At 34.4% G+C, this 13717-nt stretch overlaps 1 protein-coding gene across 1 annotated transcript; it reads right to left on the reverse strand.

Moving 5' to 3' along the window:
* Nucleotides 1–1109: 1109 nt before the first annotated feature.
* Nucleotides 1110–8025, reverse strand: LOC112524146 (protein NEDD1). The gene is made up of 10 exons (XM_025133823.1): nucleotides 7673–8025; nucleotides 7430–7542; nucleotides 6619–6879; nucleotides 6387–6491; nucleotides 5167–5232; nucleotides 4773–4994; nucleotides 3619–4167; nucleotides 2036–2650; nucleotides 1774–1953; nucleotides 1110–1643 (listed from the first exon to the last, which is right to left on the reverse strand). The coding sequence occupies exons 1-10, from the start codon at nucleotides 7827–7829 to the stop codon at nucleotides 1536–1538; spliced, it is 2376 nt and encodes a 791-aa protein (XP_024989591.1). The 5' UTR covers nucleotides 7830–8025; the 3' UTR covers nucleotides 1110–1535.
* Between the last annotated feature and the right edge of the window lie 5692 nt (nucleotides 8026–13717).

Below are 13717 nucleotides of genomic sequence, written 5' to 3' on the forward strand. Positions count from 1 at the left end.
TGAAATCGGATAGGGATGAACGGGTTTAAGAGTTTTTAAGAGTTTAAGAGTTTTAAGAGTTTTTAAGAGTTTTAGCCAAATGCTTTATAATATAGCATAGATATACACATATATATGTATAGACACACACATATAGGTAGATTCACTTGTCAGTCAATGCATTGGTGTTAATTTTACAAACTCATATAAGCCGTTTATTTTTTTTTATCAACGATTATGATTAAATGAAAGATTATAAAATGGTTCAAAAAGAAACATATTAAATGGAGTTAAGTCAATGGTAAATTTGGAACAAATTATGTCGTATTTTTGGAAGATAATTATTACTCTGTTTATCCTTAAAATAGGTGAGTTTCATATTTGGAAATTGCTTTATGATTTCGGTTTCATCTATGAACTTTGATTGTTCCATTTTTTTTTACCAAAGTTCCCAGATTAAAATAGAGAGTTCATAGGTGAAACTATAGAGTTCATAGATGAAACAATGATTTTTGTCTAAAGTTATAGGTGAAACAATAATTTTGATTTATAGTTCATAATTGTTTCATAAACGTGGAACAATGATTTTTGTTTAAAGTTCATAGGTGAAACAATGTTTTTCATGAACCGATCAATATGACTCAATTGCTTCAACTTTTCTTCAAAATTTTGATCGACTCAAACCATTCGAATACTGCATATGCACACATCCAAGAAAACTTTTCAGTTTTCGTTACTCCATTTGCTCGATGAATGATCACAAAGATGTGATCTGAATCGTGGATCAATTTTTGAGGACCTTTGATTCAGGCGTTGATAATTGGACTAGCAATATATCAATGAAGAAATGAATCATTGTACCTTGTTATCCTCTCTTTTTTGTTGACTTGATCATCTTTCCTTTTCAAATCAACTATATCAACCTCTTCCCTTACTAACTGTTCTACCAAATACGGAGCTTTACTGGCTTCATCAAATTGCAAAAAGAGCAATTGATTTCGCCGCATCCTAATGTGCATCTAAGAGTGGAGATCTCTTCTTATTCTCACCGGAACCCATATTTAAAAAAAAAAATTACCAACAAAAAGAAAAAGGAGATGCCATTTAAAACATTGAGGTGGAAAATCATGTGTATGAAAATTACATAAATCATATACATCTTCTATCACTGCCCTTTTTCTAAACCATTTCCAACTCATGCCATCACTACAAGTACAATAAAACCAACCCTTAGCAAGAAAAACCTTACAACTATTTCACTTTCATTACAAACCAACCACCCATTTTGTAGAAATGCAAAACGAAAACCACTATCAAAATGAGACTTTTTGGACCAAAAAGGTGGTTTTGTTTGCATTTACATTTCCACAATCTTTCCAAAATCCCCCCTCATGTTTTAAAACACACTGCTACTACAGTGTTTCTCTTACATTTTCATAAGAACGATGTGTTACCTCCTAACAATGAGAAGCAGCGAAATACTATAATATTCCCACTCAACTTAAAACTCAAAACGACACACGAGTGAGGTGAATAGCTAACACTAACCCTAGTGCTCACAAAAGCTGCCGGAGTTCCTGGTTTTCTTTGCGTAAAGATTGGATTTCCTTCATAAGCTCTGCCTGATTTTCCAAAAGTGAACTCATTGCATTTGTCATTTGCATCTGCACCAACAAGAATCATCCTTCATCAGCACCATAATATATTTTTTCCAATTCTACCCTTAATTAATTAAGGGTAAAGTTGAAGTGTAATAATTACACATGTTAACAAGCATATCCAATTTAAACAAACCTCCTGCATATGAAACTGTCTTAGAACTTCGATATGCAGATTTCTAACATCTTCATGAATCGATTTCTGAAAAGAACCAAGAGCTTCTTCAAGAGTGCCTTGAAATAGCTGAAGTGAGAACGAAGATCCCTGCTGTGAATTACCCTGCAAACCTGTTTTTTGGGCTTGTGTATCCATTCCCTGTCAACAAAAATCAAACTTAATCAACAAACCGTTATTATAAACCGGAAAATCAATCCACTTGAAACAGTCATAAAATTACATTCATGGACGGAAGAAATCCAGGTTCTGTGGCAGCCGACATCTCATGCCGGGGTGAAAAGCTATTCAAAAGCTCTTCCCTTGTTTCAGCTCCTGTCTTTTTTGTTTTCGGGGAACCCACAGCAATTGATGTCCCATCACTTAACGACGGATTAGTGCTTATCCTCTCGGCATAACTTGAAAATCTTCGTGTTGGAGTCAACGCTAGTCCTGAAGATTCTACGTTAGTAGTGCCTTTCACACCAAGTGAAAGAGATGTAGAGCTGAATGGGCCTTCAGAATATCCTAAAGGACTCTCTTGATTAGAAGAGTTATCCCTGGCTCGGAAATTAGCCAAGCTCAAGCTTGAACTTGAAACGGGGTTCATAGCCGTTTGGCTTGAAGGCAAACTAAGATCTTGGAGTCCAGATAGCATGGATCCCGAAGATATACTACTGGAAGTTGCCAGTGTTGCAAAGCGAGAAGGTAGCGTCACTGACTGACGTGGCGGGCGCACAAACTTATCCGACAATCTCTCACCACCCCAAGCTTCTGGGGGAGTAATGGATGGTGATTCATCGGTTTTGGAAGATACAGGAGAAGTTGCTGGACGAGAGACAGGAGTGCTGCTGTCATCCTGTGTTTTATAAATACAATTTAAAACGGTTTTCAAATGTTGCACTATTATAAGATTGGGGGCAGATTCAAATGAGAACCATAAATATTTTGAGAACCTAGGAACCAACTTTTATGAATTATTCATGATCAATATCGTATACTGTGATATATTTTCATGATGAAAATGCATGATATTAATCATGAATAATACATGAAATAGTCTGTTCTCGCATCAAAATATTTATGGTTCTCATTTGAACTTACCCATATAAGATTGTTGGGTAAAGAATAACATATTGAGATATTGACTACATTGCATATATTGATATCCACGTAAATGAAGGCAAATACTCTCTGCCACAGATGAAAAGGTCCAAATCTGAGTCTTGGGTGTCAAACAAGTTAAATTTTTTAACTTCAAGATCCAGTATTGGCATGGCTGTAGATTAAAATGATTATTACATTTAAAAAACATGATACAACGATAAATTATTTCAAATACAGAAGCTAAAAACTACAGTGTCACATAAATTTCAAAGTATAATGCTTGACTTTGTTAAATCAAAAATAGACTTTTTATTGGGATGGAGTGGTTGACAATATAATAAAATAGACAAGAAAAAAGTTCACAAAATGCAGCATCTACAAGTTGTATGCTTTGTTCAGAAGGTTTTCTCAAAGGGATTCCAAACTAATTTTATTCATTAACGGCTATGGTTCTTCACTAGCTATTATTAGCATAAAGAAATGGAGTTCTTGCTATACTGGACTTATATGCTCTGAAGTCTGAACAAGTCGTTTATAAGAACTATCTAGCACGCACATGGCTAAGGTACTCAATAATTCAATGTGCAACACATACAAACAGTGTCCTGAATTCGCAAGTCATCAAATGCACAAGGCAGATAACAAACATTTATATTTGACTGCTAAATTAAAACCATGTAATGGAACATCATGATAGGTCGTCCTGAGAAATGAGCAAACCTGTATTGTGGTTGAGTTAGGTTTCCAGTCAAAAATCGAATGCGGATCACTGCCAACCTCCGGTGCAAGAGGGAATCTCTTGGATGAAGGAAACAGCAGAGAAGTCCTCTTATCAAAGTCGGTTTTTGTTCCCCCCCACAGCTTATCAAATGAGGGTGTAATGGGTTGAACTTCTACAAGTGGAGAAAAAACCTCCATGTCATCCTTGTAGTTGTAACTCCGTGGGGCATGTAATCTAGCCAATCCGCCAGCCCTAAGAGTGCTTCGGAGTGGTGTTTCTTCCCCTGCAGATGAATCGTTACTACTTGACATTGATCCACTAGCAACTGTTGACGGAGCTGACTCTGGAGAGGGCCCAGCACGACTAGAATTTCGATAACCGGCAATCGCTGTTGAGAGTAAATGACTAGACATTGTTGCTGAAGGAAGTGGGTCGGGCATAAGGATTGAATCATCCACAGTGCCTCCCAGGAGAGCCGTATCTGCTGTGCAGGTTTTTTCATTTACAAATATAGGTTTTGATCTTTGCCAGCATAAACTTGTGACGGCCTGATGTAAACATATTATAAGAAATATTGCTCAGCAAGGATTAACATTAGAAAAGATAATATTTGTGAATTATGTTAGTGGCATCAGTTATGTCGGTAATTGTGCACATGTGAAACTCCAGAAAAGTAAAAAAGCAAAACTTCAAGTGAAAACCTGTGGATTAACATCTTGAATGCTAGTCATGCTCATTTAATCAAGAGATTTAAGGTTGTTAGTTGTTACACAGTTCCCACTAAGCAATGAACAACGGATCACCATCAGTAGATAATCAAGAGTTGAGAAATGTCATTTAATGATTATTTATTTATCAACAAAAAGATTATTAAGATGGACTCTTATAAGCTCCCACTACAATTCTCCAAAGGCCACTCCAAAGACATTTTCTTACATCCCAATGACCAAATAACTACCTCCAGTCACTATGCCTCTACAATCCTATTCCCTGAATGGAATAAAGTAATATAAATAGACAATTAAGTGAGCAGAATTCAATTTCCGTACACCATGACAGAGATATAACTCATGGAGCCCAATTTTAAAATGAACAATAAGAAAATAAAATAAGAAAAAGGAATAAGTAAATAAGATATAGGGAGAATGTAAACCTCAGAATTTGCATAAGCACGAAGAACAGTAAACGGTTGTGGCTTTCCACGGACATCATAAAATACGACCTGCCCAGTAGTTGTCCCAGCTGCCAGTGTGTATCCATCATCTCGAAATGCCACTGAAGAAAAAGGTGACTCATATGGAATGCAAAATGAGGGTCTTCTTGTTCCTGAGTCGAAAGTGTATAGCTTTTTATCTAGTCCCACACTAGCAATCATCTGCCAAAACTCAAACTTATAAAAGAAGGAACGGCATAATAGTCCCAAAACAATGACTGCATGCCTGATACTTTTAGCAATGACCTCCCTCAAAGATATCCTCTAATCCATGCAGAATTTAATTCACTATTTTCTGTTGTAGAACAGGTAGATTACTAAAGTTAGAATAGACCTTGTCATTCGATGGTGAAAAACTAACACCAGCAGTTGGTGCAGAATGCTGCTTTAACCAAGAAACCTGCATGTGGAAATAATATCATCATAAGCTTCTTTTTGTGTACTAGAATATCATAACTAGACCAGACAAAAGATGCTACTGGGAGGTTTTTATTTGCATATTGATTTGACTAATATGAAGCACCGATACTTGAGATAGAGTGCTGCATCCTCACTGTGTGAGTTTGGTGCAGGTGCGGTTTGAAATCCAAAAAAGCACACACCCATTTATCTAAAAGTTCACTTGGATATAGAAGGTGTAACTTGGTTTTTGTGTGAGTTTTTGTGGATATGGCTGGTTTTTTTTTGTGGAGACTTTGGCTTATTTTTGCTCTTTCAAGTTCTTGTTTCAAGGCTTCATATATTTCCATATTAAAAAAAGAATCATACAACAGTTCAGATTTTATTCTCTAAACGATTAGGAGTTGACATTTTGTTTTCTACTCTCAACTCCTCTTCATCATTGTTACATAATTACACGTACTCTTCTCCTATGCTTGTTTATGTTGTATGCCTCCTTTGTGTGTTGCTTCTTATGCAATTTTTCTGAATTTTCCTAAGCTTGTTTTTTATTTATTGTAGGATATGGCATTCAATAGAGTTTGATAACAAATACTTTGATGGATTATTTTAGTATGGGATTTAATAATTTGATGGTGCTTATCTACTGTCTCATGCTCTTCAATAACTTTCCAAAATCTACTTTATTTTCATGACTTCCTAAAACGTTTGCTCAAGCTGGGGTCTTCACGAAACAGCCTCTCTACTCACTGGGGTACAGGAAATTTGTGTGTACATCCTACCTCACAGACCCTACTTCCAAGTGGAATATAGATATAATGGTTATGTTTGGTACGTGTATGTGTATGTGTTATATGTATATGTACATGCTGCACCCAGATTTTAGTAATTTTAAAAATGCCAAACCCACACACCCCTTCCCGTTTCCTATGTTGACTGGAAAGGTTGCATTTCAGTTGTTGGGACCATGTAAAAATTATGAGACTACTCAAAGCATAAGAGCACCATATATTTGGAAAATCAATCATGCATACATCTTGGTTATAAATCACAAAGCTGATCATGAATATCTCATCTGCTCACATCAGGCAGAAACATGAATAGAAAATCTGCAAGAAGATTCACTTAAAGGAACAAAGCAAGTAGCTGACGGACCTTTGGGCTGCGACCAGTTGTATCCCACAGGTGAACAGACCCATCATCACCAGCAGTCACTAAAAGGTGTCTGCTAATCCGTGAATAATCAAGCACCCTCAATACCTGAGCTTGAACCATCATACAAACATCTAGCACATCAGAAAACAAAAGTATATAAATTACAAACACCAATAAGAACTAAGATTCTTAATGGCTTTGTGATAGCTAGAAGTTGGACAGGAAGACACACCTGCCCATTAGGATCCTTGAGTTCAGTAGCCCTCGCTCCCGACGCAAGGTTATGAATTATAAGATCACCACTAAGACTAATGGAAGCCAAGTGCTCATCTTTGCAATTGTATTTCACATCTGTTATTGTGTCTGTATGGCCCTTCAACCACTTTATACACCTTCTCCTCTGCAAATCCCATATTCTCACAACTTGAGCACTTCCACCGGAACAAATGTAACGAGATGCTTTGGTACTAAAGTTGATAGTGAAAATAGACTCCTGCAAGATTTACATGGAATTTTCTCTAATTAATTTATAACATATGGAGAAATTTATCAAAAAAAGCGAAGTTTACCGATACAAGCTGGCTTGCAAGTTGCAACGTAAAAAGCAGCATACCTCATTTATAGCTGTTATTCATATGATGAAACAAATGAAACCAGAGCCAGAAAGAAAAGAATACACATAGTGCTGTACACATAACTGGTGGGCAGATATGCACCTTGCAAATTTAAGGAAGCAAGGCTTCCTTACCTCATGATTTACCAGAGGTGGAATGTAGATGAAAATCATCACAATATGCAAAATGAAAAGCTTCTCATGCTAGTAAAATATGTAAATTCAGCTTATTAACTTCTCTTGCAGAACAATAACATAGGCTGACTGGGCCTAACTGTAAATAATATTTAGTTTTATGAAAATCTAAAGTCCTCCATAACTCTTGATCCTAACAATCAATCAAAACAAAGGAGAGCAAAATAAACACAACCTTATCACCATTTGACATCGATTTTGAGAGGCAATTTAGAACATACAAGTGGAACCTCACCTCTATATTGTCGCCACTGTCGCTGCCGGCTGCAGGAATAGTCCCCATGCTTTGACCATTCTTTCGCCATAAAGATATCCTTTTATCATCACCAGCACTTGCCACCACCAAATCTAATCACAACCCCATCTTAAAGTCAGGCTGGTTTTTGCAATTTGAAGACTAATAACCATGGCATTATCTGAAGAAGGGGGAAATCAATTCTTTAATCAAATTAAATCACCAAAGGATGAAAAATCTTACTTGTATGGTTCCACTTTACGGAGTTAACTTGAGAACCGGGTGAAGGCGTGTGGCTGAGAATACAAGGATCGCCGGGATCCACCGAAACATCAAAGAGTTTAACGGTGTCTCCTCCGCTAGCGGCCAAAAGCGACATTGCTGGATCGGTGAAGTTCATCAGTAATTAGGGGCTGATGAGATGTGTAGCAAACGTTATGGAGTCGTGTGATTCAAATTACAACATCGAATCGAAGTGAAATTCAATCGAAAAATAGATTAATGGAATGAGAAACGGATGAAATGCGATCGGATGAGGAAATATTTGAGAGAAAAAATGGGATGAATTTGTGTTTCCAACTTTCTTTTTCTCGTAACGATGATTTGGAAACCCTAGAGAGAGAAATTTTTCAAAAAAGAATGTGAGGGCTCGGCGCTTTTTTAAATCGAGGAAAATGACTCCATTGATTTTTTATTTCACGACAAATTGTATAAATTAAAAAAAAAACACTAGATTAAAAAAACCTACCAAGATATAACATCAATGTTCGATGCTACTCGTTCGAAAGCTCGATTAAACTTTACAAATTGAGTCGAACTGAGCCATTCGAGCGTGATATACTTGAAATTAGAAGTTAAAAACTAAGAAAATGATACAAATGGTGTAAACCAACTTTAGTAGAGAAACTTGTGTTATTATTATAGTTTCAAAGAATATACGGTTGTACCCGACAAAATAATGTGGTAACACCTTTCACGACCCTAAAATTTCTTACACTACAACCGAGAAACGAAGCGGTGGCTCGTCCCACCCTATACACCATAGTTGTATAAACATCTAGATAGAATATTTTTATAACATTCCACGAATGTTTTAACTATAAGCTCGTTTATTTTTTTTTTTTTATGGTTTAACTCAAACGACTCCTTTTTCCATATTCCAATGTTCTAAGGGTTGTTTGTTTATCTCTTAATAGTTTTATTAAAATGCAAGTTCTGAATCGTTAAGAGATGAATCTTGTTTGGTAAAAAAAGTCTGTCTCTTAATAGTTTAAAAACTCTCTGAATGATTTTGTATCATAGGTCTCCCTTAACCATTCAGCGCCCCTAATTACATTGTAAACAATTATCAAACAATTATATTTCATKTTACACTATATCATGAGAGTCTTTTAATCATTCTGACCACTTAATCATTCTGCACAAAACCATTCAATAACTGTCAAACAGTCCCTCACTCTCAAAGCAAAGGATCCCATATAATCAGTTATCTACACAAATCATGAATCGTATAAAAGTGTGAGAAAATCGTATAATCGCCTTGATGCACTTCTCCACACAAGTACATCATAATCTTTATTCGTTTTTAGTACCTTTGTATTTTGGAACAATGTATTGTCCAATCATCGAAACCGAATGATCCCATATACCATTAGAAAGATCATTTTATCGACTGTCATCTCAATATATGAACTCATTCGGGATTCCTATTTCCTAACACTGATATTTCATTATACTATTTGTTATTATTACTGAACTCATTACATAAAAATGTGATTTCTCACAAATCTGAATAAAACGTAGTATTTGCTTAAAACAATTAATATACCAAGCTCAACCAGGGGTGTACATGGATTGTGTTGGTCGGCTTGCAACATTTAGACAATCCACCTAATTACAAACGATTCGGAAAAATCTCAACCCAATCCAACCAGATAAAAAGTACAACCAACCCACTCAATCTAACATATTGTATGCAGTGTTCAAAAAGGCCATGACATGAAATAGTGCAAGGCGTGTCTTCGTCGTTACGATAACGTTTATGTAAGGCGTGGCTCACGCCATGACGTGATGCGACGTGTAATTTTTTCAAGGCGTGACTTTTTTCAAAAAGAACCTTTCGATTTTTAAGTTTTTTTGTGTTTTTACGTTTTTTAACTTTATATTTTTATATATTTATCTAATCACATTACCTATAGTTCCATGAATTCATTAACTAACGTAATAGACTGACGATTAAAACAAAGTTACAAAATTACCCATTTAATTATATTTTGAATATTTAATCAAATATTATTTTTATAATAGTAATTCTATATAATTTTTCTTTTTTTATAACTGATTGAATACTAGATAGCAAACATATATGTGTGTATATAATTTTATATATGACATAAATTTGTCGCCTTATGTCACACTTTCAAAAACATCATGTCTTCACCAAGCATTGACATCGCCGCCACGTCATGCCTCACACTTTTTTGAAATTGATTGCAGGTTAGATTGAGTTTGCGGGTTAATTCTATATAATTTATGTCCAACATACAAAATATAAAAATGAAAAGTTCATAAAAACCCAACAAACTATACCATTTTAAATGATCAAGTTCTTAAACTATTTTTTGCATGAAAAAATCATCTCATTTTGAAGAATTAAGTCCCTGAATTTTTTTTTGAATGAAAAACCACTAAACTTTTCCATTTTGAATGATTAAGTCCATGAACATCTTTTTTATAATGTAAGTCATCGAACTTTTAAAAATTGGTTAAACTAACACTAGGAATCTTTGATGAACAGCATCACGAATTATTATTATTTCGATACAAGAAAAGGATTTTTCACACCCTTTTCGTGTGTCGAAGACTAGGAAGACGAATAACCCCTCTCTACTATCTAATTCCTTTTAACAAAAAACCTATATATAACCGATTGGAAATGTCCTAAAGTAAAAAGATTCCTAAATCAGTTTTATCGTTTCCGAACCCTACGCTCTTCAAACCCCTTGCAAACAACAGTATCGTTCCAAATTCGAAGTACCAATTGTATTAATAATAATCCACTTCGTTACATGATTTCCGTCTCATATATATATATATATATATATATATATAGGGGTTGGTTCAAATACTAACCAAGATTTTTGTGTTAACTTTGTTAACCAAGCTCAACCAATCATATTCCATCTTTTCTTTAGGTTCACATATAACTCATATATTAATGACAAAGGGTAATTAAGTAATTTGTCATTTATGTAACTCCCAAATCATCAATTGGGAGTTACAAATCTAAAAATCTCAATAATTGATGATTATGTAATATTGATATTTTTTTATATGTGTTCATGTTTTGTAATTTCGATTTATTCTATCCATAATGATATTGATTTTGTAATTGTTAAAGAATTTCTTATTGTAAAGATTTCGATATCGTCCGAGTAATATGGATAAACCTATTGGAAAACAGATCGACAACAATGAGAATGAAAAGGTAAAATCGTCTACGACTATAATCGAAATTCGAATTCATATGTAATTGTTAAAGAATTGTTCACAAGTGTTCATATTGTGTTCATATGTACGGTAGCTGCATATCTCAACATTGGCTTGCTCCTGAATGTGTTTATAATGAAGAAACTATTGTTCACAAACTGTTCATATTGTGTTCATATGTACATTAGTTGCATATCTCAACATTAGCTTGCTCCTGAATGTGTTCATAACGAAGGAACTATTGTTCACAAACTGTTCATATTGTGTTAATATCTGTTTTTTTATTTATTTACTTTCGTGTAACAACTATTCTTATTGTATTCATATTGTGTTCATAAATGCTATACAGTCCAAGTTCATATATATGTCAATTTTGTTCATATTTGACACAATGGTTCATATATATATATATATATGTGTGTGTGTGTGTGTGTGTTCATATGGTTTTTACATTAACAAAAATAATGAGATTTTTTGATTTTGTAACTCTCAATTAATGATATGGGAGTTACATAAAAAAGAAAATTACATTAATACCTTTTCCCCCTTTGTTTACATATGTTCTTTGAAATTGTAAAATTAAAATTTTAATTTTTTATCATAATTAATCACAACCCTTTATTGTAAGAATCAATGACCAAGATTGGTTAACAAAGTTAACACAAAAATCTTGGCTAGTATTTAAACCAAACTCTCTCTCTCTCTCTCTCTCTCTCTATATATATATATATATATATATATATAGGATCTATGGGGCAATTACTTAAAAGTACATCTTGTGCTACAACCCTTCCTATCTGATAGAAAAGGATCCCATGATCCTGAAACCATCTTACCTGGTATCACAAATCCCAAATTTGTCTATGAAGAGTGGATCTAATTGTATTAGTATTTATGATTGATTTCTTCTGTGTAACACTAATCGATAGTGCCTCATCGGTAAGTGCTACAAGATCTCGTGCATCAGAACCCATGGTTATGGGCCCGAATCCATTAGTATGGAACATTTTTCTTCCAAGTGAAATCCCCTAGTATATGAAAGAGTGAAAAAATGCTTTTTGTTGTGGAATAAGAAGCCTTTCATATTTTAATGCTCGTATTAAATTTATTCAAAGCTATTAGAGCGGGATCCACTTTTTGGGGAATATGAGTCGAAGCAATAACAAGAATATTTATAGTTTCATCATCCCTGGATAGAAGGTTCACTAATAGACCTAGGGAGAAGTAATTCGACTCATTCACATCCAGATCATGAATGTTTGGAATCCATATCATGCAAGGAAACGTTGTTTTTGCTAATTCGAATTGAAGGGTGATATAAAGTTGGTCTTCCTCTTCAGGCAACATATCCATAGTTAGTTCTCTTGTTTCTCTTGCTATTGAAATATCTTTAATTTTTACTTCTCTTGTTTCTCTTGCTATTGAAATATATTCAATTTTTATTTCTACACACTTCTATTTTTCAGGGGTCTACAGTCATTATGTGACATAGAGGTTACATATCGTACGAAAGTTAATAGTATACCACTTCTGCGAATAGCTCGTAATATTGCGTCTCTTCTGAGACCGGGACTTTTAATCACGACTTCTGCTCGTTACATACCTTGATCTACTACTGCACGAATAGCATTTTCCCGCTGTGGTTTGAGCAACAAATGGCGTCCCTTTTCTTGTACCTTAGAAGCTACAAGTACCGACAGAGGACCAAGAAACCACTCGCCCCCGTACATATGTAGCAGTCAAAATGGTATTATTGAAATTTGCTTTAATATGAATAACTCCCTTTGTTATTTTACGTGTACTCCTACGTGAACCAATACGTCCACGTGAACCCTTTTTCGGTATAGCTTTTGCCATATTTTATCATCTCATAAATTTGARTCAGAGATATATGGATATATCCATTTCATGTCAAAACAGATCCCMCTTCTTATTTGTATATCGGGTCTTTAACGGGTTTGATTATTCTTGTCTTTGTTTTTGTCTTGGGTTGGAACAAATTACTATTATTCGTCCCCGACGATGAATTAGTCGCCAGTTTTCACAAATTTTACGAACAAAAGCTCTTATTTTCATATTTATCACTCCTTACTTTAAATTTGAATCCACTTCTTGGAAGAAAATAAGTTTCTTGAAATTTTCCATTTCGAATCATGTTCCTACGAAAGAAATAATGAACTTGAAAAAAATCACCTACTCTTTCAAATCTTTGTTTCGGAGTCGATAAATTATACGACCTCTGGTTGAATTATAACGACTTACTTTAACTTTAACTTTATCTCCTGACAGTATCCGTATAAAACTTCTAAAATGTGATGGTTTATTTTATTGAAAAAAATGTCCATGGACTTGATGATTCAAAATGAGAAAATTTTATGGTTTTTTCATTCACAAAAAAAATTTGGTGACTTAATCGTTTAAAATGAGAAAGTTTGATGATTTTTTCATCAAAAGAATAGTCAAGGACTTAATCTATACTATATTATAAAGTATTTAACTAAAACTCTTAAAACCATGTTTTGTATATTAAGTACTACTTATTGGTACATATTACTTAAAATTCAATATTACAAGTAAATTGTGCGTAAGTGCAACTTATTAACCTCCATATAGGGTTGTAAACGAACCGAACGAACACGAAGGGAAGCTTGTTCATGTTCGTTCGTTTAACTTAACCGAACAAACGAACGAATACGAACGGTACACGAACGAAAATCTTTGTGTTCGTGTTCGTTCGTTTAACTTAATCGAACAAACGAACGAACACGAACGGTAAACGAACGAAAATCTTTGTGTTCG

This window comes from Cynara cardunculus (genome assembly GCF_001531365.2).
Source record: "Cynara cardunculus var. scolymus isolate 2C chromosome LG 13, CcrdV1, whole genome shotgun sequence".
In the NCBI taxonomy this organism is placed as follows: domain Eukaryota; kingdom Viridiplantae; phylum Streptophyta; class Magnoliopsida; order Asterales; family Asteraceae; genus Cynara; species Cynara cardunculus.